The 18,304-nt window shown below is 41.4% G+C and overlaps 2 protein-coding genes across 2 annotated transcripts; one reads left to right on the top strand and one right to left on the bottom strand.

The window, feature by feature from the left end:
* Positions 1-8,144, bottom strand: abcf2b (ATP binding cassette subfamily F member 2b). Its single transcript, XM_042510126.2, has 15 exons — positions 7,986-8,144; positions 5,616-5,766; positions 5,207-5,419; positions 4,908-5,090; positions 4,514-4,685; positions 3,777-3,872; positions 3,593-3,695; positions 3,271-3,366; positions 2,959-3,078; positions 2,567-2,656; positions 2,363-2,473; positions 2,219-2,281; positions 1,852-1,980; positions 1,545-1,748; positions 1-591 (listed from the first exon to the last, which is right to left on the bottom strand). Exons 2-15 carry the CDS (start codon positions 5,752-5,754, stop codon positions 472-474), a joined length of 1,839 nt encoding a protein of 612 aa, XP_042366060.1. The 5' UTR covers positions 5,755-5,766; positions 7,986-8,144; the 3' UTR covers positions 1-471.
* Positions 8,145-9,284: 1,140 nt separating this feature from the next.
* chpf2 (chondroitin polymerizing factor 2) lies at positions 9,285-14,928 on the top strand. Its single transcript, XM_042510484.2, has 4 exons — positions 9,285-10,648; positions 11,227-11,791; positions 11,879-12,061; positions 12,808-14,928. The coding sequence occupies exons 1-4, from the start codon at positions 10,377-10,379 to the stop codon at positions 14,080-14,082; spliced, it is 2,295 nt and encodes a 764-aa protein (XP_042366418.1). The 5' UTR covers positions 9,285-10,376; the 3' UTR covers positions 14,083-14,928.
* Positions 14,929-18,304: the final 3,376 nt, after the last annotated feature.

The raw sequence follows: 18,304 nt of genomic DNA, 5'->3' as shown, positions 1-18,304 counted from the left end.
TGCAGTTTTTATGTTCTGTTTATTCAGACAAACCTTTATTGCATTACATTGTTAAATAAGGCAGAACTGCTCTTTTACACAGAAAAAAGTCAACTTTTAAATATCATAAAATATGACCTAAAAAGCTGCTGCATGTTGGGATAAAACAGAACGTTCGGAAAAATAAAACTTTTCTATGAAGACAGCACAATGGAATGCATTCCAAAATGCACTGAGATGCTTCGGGTGAATCAGCCAATCAGAGTGCAGCCTGAGGTGAAATGGGAGAAGGGGGGGTCAGCACGGTGCGGCACTGTCAAAACCAAGATGGAAATACAGTACAACATGTACAAGAGACGTGTCCAATAAGATGCATAAGAGATTGTTTCAGTTCTAGTTATGACATTTCCTGCAGTGTAAACCCTGCTCATCGCCTGCAGGTCAAATCCATGATGCAAGATAAAGGAGTGGCTCAGAGTGCGACGATTTTCTTCAGATATCATGCGCTTGCTGCTTTTCGATCTTTGATTTCAAGTGCTCCTTGTATGCCAGGATGTCCCTGTTCCATTTTGTGATGGTTTGATTCTCACACACCCAGATCTCTTGAGCCACCTGCAGGAAAACAGAACATTTTAAAGTTAGCCACAGGTGGTTGGGTTAAATCCTGTGCAAATTTAAAGTGGAAACACACAAGTTTTTTGCTGAACAAACAAAGTGCATATACCATTGTGTAACCTAACAGCTATCCCCAGTTACCAAGAGTATCAATGTATTTTAGAAAAAAAGTTAAGTTAGATAAACTTAAGTTAGAAAAGAGTTTGCCTGTCTATTTAAATACACATTTTTTTGCTTCCCTCATTAACTTTAGCTCTTATTACATAGATTTTTTTAACACAACTATACAATACAGGCATAAAGCCGCCCCAGTGTGTGATTATAGGTACTGCTTTGTGAACAATAACAATGACAATAACGATCATTTACCGTCCCTGTTTTATGGTGGCTGATCTCGTCTTCTGCTCGGGGGTTAGGAGCTTCCGGCTCTCATTGTCTCCAAAATTTGAGGACATTTTCAGTTGAAGATCTTCTTTGAGTTTGCTGGTAACGGCTGCCAGCTGCTTTCAAAACGCAAACTGATCGACGCTGTTACTACCTCTGCTGTGGGCTTAAAGGTGAGACAACTGTCTCCCTATACAAAACAGCGAGGCGGGATGAAGGTGTAACATTCCCACTTTCAGCACTAAAAGGTTCTATAAGGTGCTGTTGTCTAGCCAACGCGAAGTCATCGGAGATACTGCGTTAACGAGTCAGCAACATGAGGTTTAGTTTCAGTTTGTCTTGTTGATATTTAGACGATGGTGTTTTCCACCATTCACCTACAACCTTTAAAGCGAGTTTATTGATGTGCGATTATTTGCTTTGCTCGGAGGGAAAAGGAAAGTGATCTGGTCGCTTTTGCAACAGCAGCGGCAACAATAACAGTTGGAAACACTAAGGAGGGGTGAGTTGAAAAAAACTGTCTGTTTCCACTTTAAATGAATCCACTGAATGATAAATAGAAATACCTGCTGAATTAGCCTGAAGTCGTGGCTGACGAGCATCATGCCGCCCTCAAACTCGTTGACGGCTTCTGCCAGAGCGTCGATAGTCTCGATATCCAGGTGATTGGTGGGCTCGTCAAGGAACAACATGTGAGGGTTCTGCCAGGCCAGCCAGGCAAAACACACCCGGCACTTCTGACCATCTGACAAGTTCCTGATCGGACTGACCTGGAGGAAATTTGTCATTTTAGTGTCAGTTGCAGACAACAGGAAAACACAAAGAGAAAATTCAATTTATTTTACATTATCTGGAAGAGTATCCCAACACTACCTGCTGCTTCCCTGTCAGCCCGTAGCGACCAATGATCTTCCTCATCTCCTCCTTTTCTTTGATCTCAGGGAAACACTTCATCATGTACTCCAGAGGAGACAGGTCCAGTTCCAGCTGCTCTGTCAGATGCTGTAACACGAGCAGACACATTGGAGGCGTTTAGTTTTATGATAAAAATATTTTTTAAATGGAAGGTCTATTATAGGACTAGCATAGTTCAGCTTTGCCTTTAAAGAGAACTCTCGTGTTCTCTAATGGGATGACGAATTCAGAATTTTGTGGCTTAGATGTTTAAGTAACATACTGAGTGTTTGTTTTATATTGAAAATCCTAAAAAGAGATGCTGTTAACAGGCCGAGTGTCTCACCTGGTGATATCTGCCAATCTTGACGTGAGAATGTTTGCGGATCATGCCATCGGTGGGAAGGAGCTACGAAGAGAAAGGGAGGATGAATACTCGGAAGAATACTGCAGGCCGTTGTGGAATAATGAAGAAATAAAGTGTACCCACCTCTCCCATCAGCAGCTTCAGCAGTGTGGACTTCCCTGCTCCGTTAGGCCCCACCAGAGCCACTCGAGTATCCAAGTCAATACCAAACTCCAGGTTTTTATATATGTGCGGCTACAGGAAAAATGGATGGATGAGTGAGACTGAGAAATGCATCTGTATACAAGTGAAAAAATCTGTCTGTGCTTTAATATCAACTGTACTCACTGTGTTGTCACTGTACTTGAAGCTCACGTTCTGAACCATGATAACAGGAGGAGGAATCTTCCCACAGGGAGGAAAATAAAATGACAGAGTCTGTGGGGGACAGAGGCGGGTATCAGTAACATAATAAACATGTGCCACTAACCTATATTCATCAAAACATGTGTCACAGGGTCAAAATCAGTCAAATATGATCACTATCAGGTTTTGGTCACCGATAATTGGTGTGGAAATGATCAACTGTGGCACTAATGTTGAAAATGTATGTGATATACAACCTTTATCTCAACACTGACTGAAGTAATCCTGACTATCATTTTGGCCCCAATCGTGCAGCCTCTGAAAACCACTGCTCACGGCTTTCATTAGATTAATAACCTGCATCGTTACCGTACCTTGTCATTCACAACTTTCTCAGTCAAACCTGAGGCGACCATCTTCTGCAGCGTCTTCTCTTTGCTCTGCGCCTGTCGTGCCAGCTTTGCAGAGCCGTGACCAAACCTGGCAATGTAATTCTGGAGGAGAGGGATGTTAGGAGGAACAATTAATACAAATGTTGATTTGACTAATGACAAACATAACAGTAAAGGTTCATAAACCTTGAAAAGCGTGTACATGATATAATAAAAATGTCTTTGCTTCAAAGAGTTTGCTGTGAACGATACTGTGCAGTGAAAACGTTCCACCACACGGTGTCTCTCATTCACCTTCATGTGTGTGATCTGGTCCTGTTCCCAGTTGAAGCGCTTCATCTGGTTCTCCTCCAGCTCCTCTCTGGTCTTCACATACTGGTCATAGTTACCCTGAAAGCAAAAATAGATTTGCACGGTCATCCAACAGGGCGGCACACACACATAATTAGTAACAGCCTACCCACAGTTCCCTTATTTAGCGTTTTAAGATCACATGTGGCGGAGCCCATTCAGGATTCTTTTGAAGACTTTCCAAAAGATGCTGACGCCGTTTTTCTGACTCTGTACTTTATTTTACTGTGAGGCATCATCTGTGGAGTCAGCCAAGAGTTCTCACCGTGTAGTATTTCAGTTTTCTCTGATGCAGGTGGATGATGTTGGTGCACACACCGTTCAGGAAGTCTTGAGAGTGTGAGATGAGCACGAGGATTCGCTTGAACCTGACAACAAGAAATGGGATGAGCAACACGTAATTAACCGTTTCGACTTAATTAAAGTGAGGAAGTAGTGTGAGAACTTACGAACTAAGCTCCTCCTCCAACCACACACAAGCATCCAGATCCAAGTGGTTAGTGGGCTCATCCAGCAACAGCATGAAGGGTTTGATGAACAGCGCTCTGGACAAATACAGGACAGACAATCAAATTTCAGAGAAGCTCAAAAAAGTTCAGAGGAAAACTTTCATTGACATTTTAACAAACCAACGATAATGGAACAACAATCGATAATGGAAAAAAACACTAGCCCCACAATTAAGGAATGTATATTGACTACTCCTCTTCAATGAGTTTTGCTTATTGTGTGCTGAATCACAAACTTCCACAGTTTGACTTAGATAATGTCTTAATTTATTCGGCAATATGAGAACTTTCTGAACCAGGTGAATTTGGAGCGAGAAACCGTTTTGCCATCAGCAGATTTAGCTGAACTTGGCACCCTGTGGGTTGTGAACTATCTAAATTTGTAGTTAGAGAGCACTCAACATTCAAAATAGAGCAGGTACAAAGTTAAAGCCATGGCTGGCACTGTGTCATTAGAGGGAGCTTTAGATAGCGGGCAGGGCTATGTGATGCTGTTTGCTTTTTATTTATTTAGAAAAACCTAAAAACAAACAAAACAACTAGAATCTACACAGGACAAGCTGTGCTGCTCGAGCACTGCGCCCAAAAACATTTCTGTATAGCCGCTATGAATGTTGTATTTCACTCACTCATGCATCACATCATGTCACTGAATAGTTTAAGCTCCGTGTCCTTACCTGGCCAGAGCGACACGCATCCTCCACCCTCCGCTGAAGTCCTTTAGTTTCTTCTGCTGCATGGCAGCGCTGAAACCCAAACCGTGGAGGATTCGAGAGGCTCGCACCTCTGCCTTGTCTGCATCCAACTCTTCCAGACGCTCATACAGCTCCATCAGCTTCTCACATTCGGCTACGCAGGGAGGAGAGAGCAGCGTTTACTATTAATATCCATCAATACAGCAACAGCACAACTACATGTGAGACAGTTGTCCTTATCTTGGCGTCAAGTTAAGTCAGCTACACTCGATCTGTGGTGTTTTTGTAAATGTATTTCAGTGTTCAGTTTTGTTGCCTCTGTGACTATTAAATTCTTCCTCTGTAATTATTGCTTCATTCATCACATGTAACTCACAGTCCTCATGGGCAAGCCTCTCCGCCTCCTTCTCCAGCATAATCCTCTCCTCATCCACCTCCATGACACACTGAAGAGCCGTCTTCTCGCTGGGGGCCATCTCCCGGGTCAAGTGGTAAATATCTATGTGCTCTGGAATGGGAACCTCACGATGCCCGATGGCTGACAACAGCATGGATTTTCCTGGCAGATCAAAGTTAATAAGTCAATTAATTTTCTCTGCATAACGTGACATCAAAAATACAGTGTGCAACATTCATCCCACTTCTACATATCACGTCATGGAGGAGACATTTTACCTGTGCCGTTAAGACCGATGAGACCATATCGTCTGCCTGAGTTGAGCTCCAGGCTGGTGTCTGCTAGCAGCTCTTGACCGTGGAAGGTGAGCGAAAGGCTGCTGATGTGGACATCAGTGCTGTTGGGGTGTGAGGCCAGAACGCCTGTCACTGCCCGTGCCTCCGTCTTCGCCAGTTCAAACTCATCCAGCTCCTTTGTCAAACTGGCAACACCTATAAAAAATAAAATCCTATTCACAATTTTGCTCACATTTTATTAAGAAAGACATCAAGACGGAAAAGGCAAGTTCAAGTATGGTACATTAATAAGCAAAAATGCATAAGTCAAGCCAATATCAAAAGTGATTTCAGAGTGATACAGGCCCAAGGCAACTGAGCCTATAACAGTTAGTCAAAGTCCTCCTCGCACCGTTGCTCTCTGCTCCATTAAGCTGAGCTTCTGGTTGTTCACCCTCCCCGTTTATCTCTTCAGTTTTCTTGGTGCGCTGGCGGGCTTTGGCAGCTTCCTTCTTCTTCGCTGCCTTCTTCTTGGCTAAGTCGGATGGCATGGTTGTGAAAGGCTATTGAAAACAGCAGGAGACATGAAGAAAACAAGGGACACATATAAATTAGAACAACCTTTTTTTTCTAAAGAAACATAGAAATTTGACACAAACAAAACAGAACAAACGGCTCATTCAGCACACACAATTAATATTACAATAATGGAAAAATATGCCAGTTCATTCAGCAAAAGATCCTCAAACGTCTCATGAGTTCAAACACAACCAATTTTCCCCGATATTGTCCAAATTTGTTGATCTGTATATTTAGCCAAAAGGTCATTCTTTCATACGTTTTGCCACAATATCCATCTAGTAAGTCTTTGTTGGAGATTCAGTCTGTAACCATTTTCATTCACTTTCATTTGAATCTAACCGTATTTGTCTGGTGTTCATTAATGGATTGAATGCTTGCAGTGGTGTGATGTAATGAAGTGATGATACTTTGTTACAGTACTTAAGTACTTTTGGGATTATCTATACATTACATGAGCTTTTATACTTCTGTCAACTTTCACTGTAACGTCCCTAGATGTCCTAAATAAAAATGTATACTTTTACTCCACTGCATTTTCCCTAAGCGCTTAAGTTACTTACTACAAAAATAGGAGAGGAAGGAAAGGATGGACAGATGAATAAATGAATGGGAGGAAAAGAAAACTGTATTTTGTTCTTTAACCCAAACCTGAACAAACTGGCTTGACCTATTTCAAAAACACGGGAAGAAGGCAATGAGCAACAAAAGAAGAAATTAACATGAAATTAGTTACAGTACAAGATAAGTAATAAGTACAAGGAAACTACCTGAAAATGACCCCTGCCACCATAAAAAAGGAAAAAACAAAAGGCAATTATGTAATTCTGTAACATAATCTCAAATATTAAATTTTAATAATTCTAAAGTTTTATCCCTAGTTTTTCTTTATCATTAGACATTTTTCCCTAACCTTTTTGTGAAAGGCATCTGAAAGTAGCACAAGAAAAGTGATGTTGCTCCAGTTTTCAAAGGGTTAAATCCTTTAAGTTGTGTGAAGATGGCGTTTTTCTGTGTATAGTAGGCTCCATTTTTTAGGTGGTGTACGTTAAGAAGTAAATGTCATAATTGTCAAACTGTTAACTGCTTTTTGTTATTACCAGTATTTACCTGTACTTTTACTGTGCACGTATTTACTTCAGTGCTTTTAATATCATAAAATTAATTTTGATACTAAAGTGTGATAGATATAAAATGCTTTAATACATGGACTATTTTAACAGGTGACTTTAACTCCTTCCAACGTTATTTTCTGGTAAGATATCTGTATTTTAACTCAAGTGTTGCTTTAACGTACATCATCCATCACTGAATACTTGAGCATGATGTTGAAACTCGATTAAATTGCTATCATCGCTCTCCATATGTTTTATCTAGACATTAAAGTAAGATTACAACTTTTTTTTAAATCCAACAATACCATACAATGCCAGGCAGACGTGTTTTTCGAGGATTTCACCTCTTTAGAAATACTTTGATTATAGTTGTCGCATATAATCAGTGTATGGATGTGGATAAAAGTGGCTCATCAGTTACATAAAGTGGATTTTAACTCCAGGCTCTAAGGATTTTAACCGGAGGCGAACACTAACCAACGGGGGAACATATTTCGACATAACACCGATAACTGGACTCATGGAGTTTATGTCCGTATCTTTTACTGCCTTTAAGGGCGGGCTCACGGTATTATAGGCCTTACATGGTTAACGGTACAGCCTGAAGAGCGGTGACTATAGTGACAATGCTAACCACCACCGCATTTTGCCTCCTCTCAGTCCCACCTGCTCGCACGTTGGGCTCCTCACAATATAAAACCCGACTGCCCGACTGTTAGCTAACGGTAGCTGGTGCCGCTAACATTAACGGCAAATCTGTCACTTCACGGTGAACCAACAGACGACCTCAGCCAAACAGTCGTGTTAGTCGATTAAGTGTAAATGTCACACATAAACGAAGACAGCATTAATTTCGATAAAGTAGCTGCGTTAGCTTCGTTGCTAAGCTAACAAGCTAACTACAGCTGACAGGCCTGTGCCGCTAAAGCTAACGTGACGCAAGGCCCGATTAGCTCCGACAAGCTCCGAAAGCGGCTAATTCGGCGGTTAATGTTTGTTTTTCAAGCCAATTCTTTATTTTAACAGAATCACGTGTATGTTAAGACATTTGAGTCGTAGTTGTCAGGCAGTGTAAATACCTCTCTTACCTTGATAATGTATTACTGGTCTCCGGAGCACACCGATGTCTCGTGTCCACTTTTTGCCGGGTGGATGTAGCCGCACGCCAAACCGCCAGACGGACCATATATGGTCAAAAAGGGCGGTGAGAAGGGATAGCCCCTCCCCCTGCTCGTGGGACTGCAGTAAAGTGTCCCTAAAATAGTGCAGATTTACTACATTAATCTGTAAATTTTGCGATTGTTGACTCTAACTACACAAACAGTTATAACACAAGTTACAGATAATACATATGTCAGGAAGGAGCAAGATTGAGAGTCATCATAATACTAAGTTTTGCTGTACCTGTGAGGGACTGTACCTTATTTATTTAAAAATGGCCAAAAAACTGTGGGTTTAAAAAGGCATCTTTAAAAAATCACCAAAATTGTTAAAAGGAAAATAAATAGTTTTTTTTTCTCTAAAAGTAGCCAAATTGTATTAAAGAAAAAAAAAGACTAAAATTCTGTGTATTTGGAAGCCATGTTTTCTTTAAAAATCACCAAAATGTTTAAAGAAAAATCTCCAAACATTTTTAAAGGGAAAAAAAGGCAAAAGTTATGCAGGTTTGGCATGTTTTCTTTAAAAATCCCACGGCCAAATAATTCAAAGAAAAAGAAACTGTCATTTATTTTCTTTACGAATCTAAAAAAATAAAATTAGAAAAAGAAAATGCTCTTTCTTTTTAATTGCCAAAATAAATAAATAAAATTAGAAAATGGCCAGAATTATAAAGGTTTGGAAGGCATGTTTTTTTTAAGTCCATAAGATTTTTTTAAAGAAAAAGAAATTGCTGGGTTTTCTTCTTAAAAATACCCAATTTTTTCTTTAAAAAAGGCCAAATTCCTGTGGATCTGGACGGCATATTTTCCAGTAAAAAAAAAAAAAAAAAAAAGGCTTTTTTTTCTTAAAAAAAAAAACCAACAACATATATACAGGTTTGAACGGCATGCGTTTCTATTTAAAAAAATCACCAAAAATATTCAACAACAAAGAACCCCCCTTTTTCATTTAAAAATCACCAATTTCAAAATTCTTCCAGTTCAAAGAGCATGTTTGCCTCATAAATAAGCAGTAAAATAATTACAAAATACAACTATTTTACATTATATGTCTCTTCCCTGAGAAAAAGTAAAAAACACAAGTCAAACTTTGACATGCCTCCCCTGTTGTGCACCACCCCTCCCCTTCATAAATAACGAACAGTCCCTAATACAGTCTCTACATGCCCTCTTTTCACGTTATCACAAACATCTTGTATCATTACGCAGGCCAACACTAATCATAGCGTATCTATTTGTTATTTTCTCGTTGTAATCTTGACTGATCTGTTATCATTAGTAATATTTACAGCGCACAGCTCCCCTGAGTCAGTCAGAGGTGATGCTGCCGCAGCTCAGTCAGCGATGATGAGGGCAAAAAGCGACGTGAGAGGGACGTTATTTCCACTCTGTGTGTGTGGCACTCAATTTATGAGGAAGTCAAGAAACTGAAGAAAATGGACGACATGCGTGTGGCGGATTTTCTACCTGAATCGACGGCGAAAAATGGGATCTACGCCTTCAGATCGCGGAGATGGATCGAGGATATCTGCGCTAAAACAACGATGCTAGCTTGCTAGCTTGCTCTTTGATTTCCGACACAAAACGTTACGGTCGAGGTCGTATTTTCCGCTACGATATCAAAACTTTTAGTCGTCTTGCTTCGATTTTTAATCACGGTTTTATTAACGCAAACGGGTGACTTTTACCAGGTGACATTTAGCGTCTTGCTACGTTAGTTAGCTGACTTTAGAGGTAGCTAGTAGCATTAAAGCTAACAAAATATGTTAAGCTTATTAACATAACGTTAGCTTTTTTACATGACAGTTACCACAGCTGTTAAACAGCCGGTAATAAACGTTAATAACATTAAGATATCTGCTCTTATAAACTAGCTACCTCCATGTTAATCATTTGGGCATCTTCAATAACGAGGTTACATTTGCAAAATCTGTCATTTACGAGATAACCTTAGTGCACAATCTTTGCTTTAGAGGTTGATTAGAAACCTTAGACAAGGCAGTTTTATTTATAAGGCAGTTTTCATAGATAGAGGTTGGCGCTGTTAAGTTAAAATCAAAGCTATACAAAAGAAAAACCCACTAAAAGGTCAAATAACAGTTAAAACTTGAGATGACTACCTCGCCAAATGGGACGGATAAAAGAGACATTATATGACATTTGAGGCAATTTTCTGTCTGTGTCATCAAATTAATTTCCTCTTTCATAAGCTATCCTCTTGCTAAAATGTGTTAATCCATAACAGGAGAGCTGACACAGCTGTAAGTAGTAAAAAATTTCCACTTCAGCCTCATCAACTGTGGCTCATAACTCCCAGAAATGCGTCTGTCCTCTTTTTTGGCCGTGTTCAGGCCTGCTTTGCCCCTCATCCTCGGGCTGTCTCTGGGGTGCAGTCTGAGCCTTTTGATGGTGTCCTGGACACAAGGGGACGCCGATGACTCCTGTGGAGATGAACTGGGGAATGGGAGGCTTTTCATGGGCAGAGGAGATGCACAGAGAGACCCCAGGGATGGAGCTGGAGAAGAAGATTTCCAGCCACGTATCGTGCCATATCATAAAGATCCCAACAAGCCACACAAGAAAGTCCTCAGGTGAGTGCGGGTGTCATGTGTTTGTCATGTAGATGTTTTCAGCAAGATACTTATATGCAGCTCCTAACTTTAAAGGTCCAGTGTGTAGGACAGGGGTACTCAACATGGTTTGTTTGGGGGCCACAGGAGGCCAGGGGCCAGTTGCAGCAGCCCCTTTACATGTTTCATTATCACAGGACGTTTCTAGAATTTTAGGACCTTTCAGTTTAGGACGTTTATAGGATTTTGGGACATTTCTAGGATCGTAGGATGTTTCCAGGATTACAGGACATTTTTCGGTTTTTAGGACATTTGTAGGAATACAGGATATTTCTAGGATTTTAGGACATTTTTTAGGATTTCGGGACATTTCTAGGATTTTAAGACTTTTCCAGGATTTTAGGATGTTTTAGGATTTTAGGACATTAGGGGCTTAACCAGGTTCTCTGGTCAGGGGGTGCATGGGATCCTCCACAAGCTCTGTTTTGATCCCGTTTTATGCACTCTGACACCATGTGTACACTAAAACTACAAAAACAAATCCCAGTGTGAATCATGCTGAGAAATTATCGTTCTTTGTCTTTACTTCACCTCTCCAGAACTCGGTATATTCACACTGAACTGGGCATCAGAGAGCGACTGCTGGTGGGCGTCCTCACCTCCCGGGCCACCCTCAACACATTGGCCGTGGCGGTGAATCGCACAGTCGCCCACCACTTCCACCGCACCTTCTTCTTCACAGGCCTGCGCAGCCCTAAGGTGCCTCATGGCATGACTGTGGTTGCCCACGGTGATGACCGTCCGGTGTGGCTGATGTACGAGACGGTGCGTCACCTCCATCAGCACTACGGCTCAGACTATGACTGGTTCCTCTTAGCCCAGGATGACACTTACATGCAGGCAGATCGTCTGTCGGAGCTGGTGGGCCACCTCAGTGCAGGTCAGGACCTGTATATGGGCAGGGCTGAGGAGTTTATTGGCGGGGAGGAGAAGGCACGCTACTGCCACGGGGGTTACGGCTACCTGCTGTCCCGCAGTCTGCTGGCTCGTCTTCAGCCCCACCTCGACACCTGCCGTAATGACATCCTCAGCGTGAGACCTGATGAGTGGCTGGGCCGCTGCATTATTGACTACCTGGGTCTCAGTTGTGTGGAGGTGCACCAGGTAAAAATCTCATCAGTTTAATGCACTTTTGACATTGTTTTATCGGTACTAACATTTCTTTTCTTTGTCGATGTTTGTGTCTCACAGGAGATGACCTATCGTTACTTCGAGCTGGGGAAAAACGCCGATCCAGAGCGTGAAGACAGCATGCAGTTTAAAAACGCCTTCACCGTCCATCCGATATCAGAACCAAATCTCATGTACCGCCTCCACAAACGCTTCAGCCAGATCGAGCTGGAGTGGACTTACCTGCAGATACAGCAGCTGCAGGTTTGTAACGCTTAAAGGAGCAGTTTGTAGGATTTAGTGGTATCTGGCGGTGACGATTGCAACCAGCTAAAACTTTTCCCATGTGCCAAGCGTGAACTCCTATTTAGGATTCCTTCAGTGTTCAATGTTCAGGAGATTTTTATCTGGAGCTAAATTACCCGCAGAGGTCTCTCCCTCTCAAAAATGTACTGACTCGATGATTAAAACTGGTAAAAACACTACACGAACAAACAAACAAACTTTTTTTTCCAACCCTGTAATAATACTAATACTTTATTCTCTCCATCATGCAAAACCTAGAAAACTCATTGGATTTCACAATTACATTTTCCAGGTCTGGACCGCCTCCTCCCAGCTCCAAACACGACGTTTTTACCTGACGCTCGTGTTTCAGCTTCTGTGATAAGGTCCATGTGAACGTTTACTGTTTGTTCTCCTCTCTGCCACACCCACTTTATGAGCCAACACAGAAATTCCTGACTCATTCAACATTTAAACATGTCGGAAAGCCGAGACAAAGGATCGGTTGTTTTATTAGGACACACACGTCAGTGTCATCATCTTACGAAATCAAAACGCTCCGCTTGAGAAGCCTCGTTATGTAATTAAAGAAGCTGCTCATGATGGTTCATTAGCTCTGTGTTGACTTAACTTTAAATACTTCTACAGAACAAATGTCATGAAGGCAGTTTATACACCAGACAGCGTGCTCCTTTCTGACGGATTTTTGCGTGTGTACTCATCAGGTGCAGATCAACAACCTGAGTGACCTGACTCCCGAGGGAAAGGCTGGAGTCACGTGGCCGATTGGAATCAACCCTCCCTTCAAACCAAGAACCCGTTTCGAGGTCATAAACTGGGAGTACTTCACTGAGGAGCACATTTACTCGTGCATCGACAGCTCGCCAAAGTGTGAGATGAGAGGGGCCGACCGTGCGGATGTAAACGCAGTTCTGGAGATCGCAGTGGAGCGTCTGAATGAACGCTACCAGCCACAGCTACGCTTCCGAAAGCGGCGTTTGCTCAATGGTTATCGGCGCTTTGATCCCACGCGTGGTATGGAGTATGTGCTGGACCTTGCGCTGGAGGCCTACACCCAAAAAGGCCACAGTCAGGTCATCGCCAAACGAGTTAACCTGCTGCGACCTCTAAGTGCTGTTGAGATCATCCCTATGCCGTACGTGACGGAGGCAACGCGGGTGCAGGTCATCCTACCGGTCACCGCCCAGGATCAGGACTACGTTGGTAACTTCCTGGACATGTACGTGATGAACACTTTGGACACGCACGATAATGTTTTACTCACGTTCCTGTTCATCTACGATCCCTTTGATGCACAGCGAGTCAGCCAGACCGATGTGTTCGCCGGCATTAAGGCGATGATCGGCGAGGTGGAGAAGCGCTACGGAGACGTAAAGATCCCCTGGATCAGCGTGAAGACGGAGGTGCCGTCACAGGTCAAGCTGATGGACATCATCTCAAAGAAGCACCCGGTGGACACTCTGTTCTTCCTGGCTGGCGTGTGGACGGAGGTCAACGCCGACTTCCTGAATCGTTGCAGAATGAACGCCATCAGCAACTGGCAGGTGTTCTTCCCCATCCACTTCCAAGAGTACAGTCCCGCCGTCATGTACCGAGACCAGCAGCCCTCCGCCGCCTCCGCCTCTTTCGCTTCGGAGTCGCTGCGAGACGGCCACTTTGACCGCCACGTCTTTGACGAGGCTTGCTTTTACAACGCGGACTACATGACCGCACGGACCAAGATGGCCGCAGACATCCTGGACAACGAGGAGCTGCTGGAGAGCATGGACGTGTACGACATATTCGTCCGTTACTCGGGGCTGCACGTGTTCAGAGCCGTAGAGCCGGCGCTGATCCAGAAGTACGTGCGGCGAGTGTGCAACCCGCGGTTCAGTGAGGACATCTACCACCGCTGCGTCCTCAGCAACCTGGAGGGTCTGGGGTCACGCTCACATCTCGCTATGGCGCTTTTTGAACAAGAGCAGGCCAACAGCACCTAAAGGCCTCAAACACGCCGCCTGGACTAACGGACACTCACGCAGAATAATGTGAATTGTACTTCTGTGCACTGAAATCTGCGCTCTGTATTTGGCGGGAAGAGCTCAGCTGAAGAACAGCATCGTCGCGCTCATAAACACTTCGACAGAGCGAAAATATGTGCTGATGCAGAAGTTTCTCCAGCTGAAAATCTCTGCACATATAAGTACTTTGACTCATGTCTAGACGATTTATGAGTCATGGAGGTTTCTGGACTTCTTATGTTCCTGCCATCGACGCATTCTTACAAGAGACGAGGACAGTATTTATACTCCAGTTTTTAAAGACAGAGGTTGTGCATTGGAGTAATAAATGAACAAAGGCCTTCATTGTTATTGATTAAAGGGGTAACTTTGGTATTTTTCTACCTGGACCCCGTTTTCACGTTTTTGTGTCTAAATGATGAAGGGGAACAACAAAATTTGCAAGACAGCAGCAGACCCACACCTGGAACACACCGCATGCTCGAGCAGTGCGTAACGGCAACCTCGCCGACCTGCGGCGGCGTTCACACGGGCAGCTTGCTGCTGTATGCCCACATTTATAAGCACATATTCCACTCATTTATGAAGTCAAAATTACAACTGTTGTTCCCGTAAGTCACTTTAGCACAAAAACACAGGAAATTAAGGTCCAGGTTGAAAAAAATACCGACGTTATCCTTTAACTGAGAAAAAACTTGAGCCATAAGTCTTCCTTAATGAAGATGATAAAAACAGTACTGGAAACAAGCTGAAGCCGTTGGCTGCCTTTTCTTTTCTTTTCTTCTTTTTTTTTTAAAGAGGTATTAAAAGTGATATTTCTGTTCAGAGTTGTTTCTTCATTCAGACCGTTGAGAGTGTGTGAAAATGCTCGTTTCAGTGTCATTACTCAGAGAGGAAACTGTTTACAGGATCTGTATCTGCAGCATGCTCGAGCAGTCCCTCCTGGACGTATCTGTCATGTGCTTGGCAGAGCTGAAAAAAAGGCAATATGGCAGAAGAATCAGTGTACTTTTTATCTTTGGATTTTCCTTTCAGAAACAGAAATGGAAAAAAATATTTTCATTTCAAAATCCTGAAATGGAAAAATATGCCATTTTTAGTCAATAAAAGTAAAATAAAATACTAAGATAACAAAGACAAAAAACTCTCACTCTTTAATTTTTAATTTCCTGAAACCGTAGGTTGTCTGGGGTAAAAAATAAAATAAAACAAAATAAATAAAAATAACACTTATGGTTCCAAAGCCATTACAGGGCAACTTATAATTAAGGTTGCAAATCATAAGCACTGTCCTTAATCGATCATTGGTAAAATTAATGACTGATTAATTAATTAATCATTTTTTCTCAAAGTTCACAGCAACATATTGCACATACTTTGACAGCATTACACAGCCTATCAATTGGTAAGTAAAATTTCATGTTAATTGATTGGTGATTTGTGAATTATCCCTAGTTATAGCCGATTATAACAATAAGTCAAGTCTTCCCTCCTCACTTCTCTTGGGTTAGGGTACAAGCATTACACAGTTTTCAGTTTTCAGAAAAAGAAATATCTTTTCTTTGTATTTTCTTTTATTTATTGATTGATTGGTAGTATAAAAAGAAAAAATAAGTTACCTTTCTATGCCGTATATTCAATTTCTGACCCATTTCTTTTCTTTTTTTTTGTAATGATTTGTTTTTTTTAAAAAGTAAAGCAAAGATATCAAAAACTAAAGAAAAGAGGCAAAAACAAAACCGACCAAAAAAAAGGAGAATTAACTTAACATCAACACAGGAGGTACTAATATATGTGTCTAAACTCACAAATGGATCAATAATAATCAGACTTTAGAAAAATAAAGAAATTGTGCAGCAGCCCCTTTTTTACCACTTCTTTTTAAAGACTTTGAAATGATTTATTTATTATTTTAAATGTTGTTTTTGACAGTGAAATCCAAAGACTCCTGGCCCAGGAGAAAGGCGCTCAGCAGTGACGGCGTGCCCGCACTCAGTCATATAATGTTTGCCCAAAAGCGTCGCTGCAGCGCCTGCAGGCGGCGAACCGCGTGCTCCCGCCCCGCCGCGTCAGTGAACCTCCACCCCGGCCCGGGCCTCCCTGGGCTTTGGCCGTCGGTGCACATGCGTCTTCGGGGAGAGAAGTGAACTCGGTGCCCAGAGGGAGGGTCGGTACCTCGCCAAGGTCCGCCGCGATGAGGGCGGTTAACCTTCACAGCGAGACGGTTGAAGGCGCTGAATGGCTCATTCACGCAGCCTCCTCCTCCCCTCTGCAGGGGTGAGGCGGTCCCACTCAGGCCCCCGTACCTCCCCCCACCCCCAAGACTCCTCCACGCGAGCAAGAAGCGGAGTCAAAGAGGCTCTTTCTGAGGAGGCCGCCGTCGGCTTCACGGCTCCGCGGAAACCGGAACCACCTCCACCTGCTTTCCCGCGAACAATCACGCGCCTGTCTGCCGCCTCAGACGCGCCCCGCTCGTGCTGTTTTACCCACAAATGAGCTCGAGCACAAAATCATCACTTCACATGCTGCGCATGAGAGCGCTCTTTCAGTGAAGGGTAATTGAGCAGGACCTGGCAATTATTTGCTTTTTTATTTTTTCTCAAATTAAGTTTAATGGCTTTTTAGTTCATTAGAAATAAATAGAAACAAACATTGACAAAGCCCATCCCACATAACAAAATCTCGGTTTAGGGGAAAATTAAGACAAACTTGTATTAATTATAGATTAATATATGTGTGTATATATATATGTGTGTGTATTATATATAAAATTGTTGTTATTATTAACAATAATAAAAAAAAGGCATCTATTTACACAGCAAATTTCACACACATGCCTTATTAAATTTAAGCCAAAAATTAATTAAACATAATTCCTTACTAAAAAAAAAAAAAAATCAAGAATGTACAAAACACCATTTTATTTTTATAATATTTTGCATAAATGGTTTTTGTATTTTCAGATTCAACAGATAATTGGAATATGGGAAAACTTTTGATGTCACTAACCCTTTAAAACCTGTGCAAATTGTTTTGATTTCCCTCAAAAACATACAGAGAAGGCAATCAGCAACTTAACAAGACATGGCCCAAAAACTTGCAAAAAGGTATAAGAAATAAAAAATAATTAGTAAAGTTAGAAAAATACATGAAAATAAGCACAAAAATTAAAAAAAAAAAAAACAAACAAACAAACACAAAACCCCAAGAAAATTACCTAAAAAAGTTAAAACATTTATGTATTTATTTTATATATTTTCTGTCACATAATTTTAAATATAACATTGTAATTATACATATACTTTTCTGGACAATTAAAAAATTCTTTCTCCCCCTGCTTTTTAAAACCACTTCTTGGGGTTTTTTTAAATTATTTTTTGCCAAGTTGGTCATTGCCTTTTTCCTACAGTTTTATGAAAGAAATTTAACCAAGTTGTTCAGTTTTCAAATGATCAAACAGCTTATGAAAGGCTTTCAATTTCAGTTCAATCATTTTTTAAGTTTTTTTTTTATTTTTGTTGTTTTTGTTTTGTGTAAAAAACCTATAATACAGTAATGAAAAAGAACCAATAAGGAGTGTCGATGGTTAAGAGAACGTATGGTCTTGAAAATTTGCTTAAAAGTGGAGATTCATTGGTAAAAATATGTTTGAACCCTGAGAAATACTTCACCCTCCAAATAATCATTTGTATATCAGTTACTCACCCCATGTTCCATTTAATTCAGGAAGAAAACCTCATTGTTCTTGCATGCCTCCATGAACAAAGAATCCCAAAACTGAAAAAAATCCTAATATATTCAAGTCATAGAGCATTTAACAACCGCAAACTCTCTCAAAATATCCGTTATTTACTAATTCTCAAATAACTCGTGCATTTCTGGTAAAATTATAGTATTAAAACACTTCAACAATGCTTCCAAATGCACGTTTGGGAAATGAGACTTAATTGTGCTGCATCTTGGATTGCACACAGGTGGACCTGATTTAACTAATGATGTGACTTCTGAAGGTAAAAGGTAGCAACAGGTCTAATTTAGGGGCTTCATAGCAAAGAGGGTGAATACATATACTTACACTTTCACTTTAATTTTTAGTTTTTTAAACAAGTTACTTTTACTTTCATTTCACTTCACCAATGTTGACTAATTTGTGTAAGTCCATTACAAAAATTCCAATTAAATTACAAGTTAAAATGCAACA

This window comes from Plectropomus leopardus, chromosome 21 (assembly GCF_026936395.1).
Source record: "Plectropomus leopardus strain MGB_pleo_1.0 chromosome 21, ASM2693639v1, whole genome shotgun sequence".
In the NCBI taxonomy this organism is placed as follows: domain Eukaryota; kingdom Metazoa; phylum Chordata; class Actinopteri; order Perciformes; family Serranidae; genus Plectropomus; species Plectropomus leopardus.
This window is presented reverse-complemented; position numbering and strand designations above follow the sequence as displayed.

What these genes read in the sequence shown, in the direction of transcription:
- chpf2 (XM_042510484.2), top strand. Translation starts at nt 10,377, where the DNA reads ATGCGTCTGTCCTCTTTTTTGGCCGTGTTCAGGCCTGCTTTGCCCCTC. An exon ending in CCACACAAGAAAGTCCTCAG is followed by an intron (nt 10,649 to 11,226) that starts GTGAGTGCGGGT and finishes TCACCTCTCCAG; the next exon opens with AACTCGGTATATTCACACTG. An exon ending in TGCAGATACAGCAGCTGCAG is followed by an intron (nt 12,062 to 12,807) that starts GTTTGTAACGCT and finishes TGTACTCATCAG; the next exon opens with GTGCAGATCAACAACCTGAG.
- abcf2b (XM_042510126.2), bottom strand. Translation starts at nt 5,754, where the DNA reads ATGCCATCCGACTTAGCCAAGAAGAAGGCAGCGAAGAAGAAGGAAGCT. An exon ending in ATGCGTGTCGCTCTGGCCAG is followed by an intron (nt 3,873 to 4,513) that starts GTAAGGACACGG and finishes GTATTTGTCCAG; the next exon opens with AGCGCTGTTCATCAAACCCT. An exon ending in ACTTCAGGCTAATTCAGCAG is followed by an intron (nt 592 to 1,544) that starts GTATTTCTATTT and finishes GTTTTCCTGCAG; the next exon opens with GTGGCTCAAGAGATCTGGGT.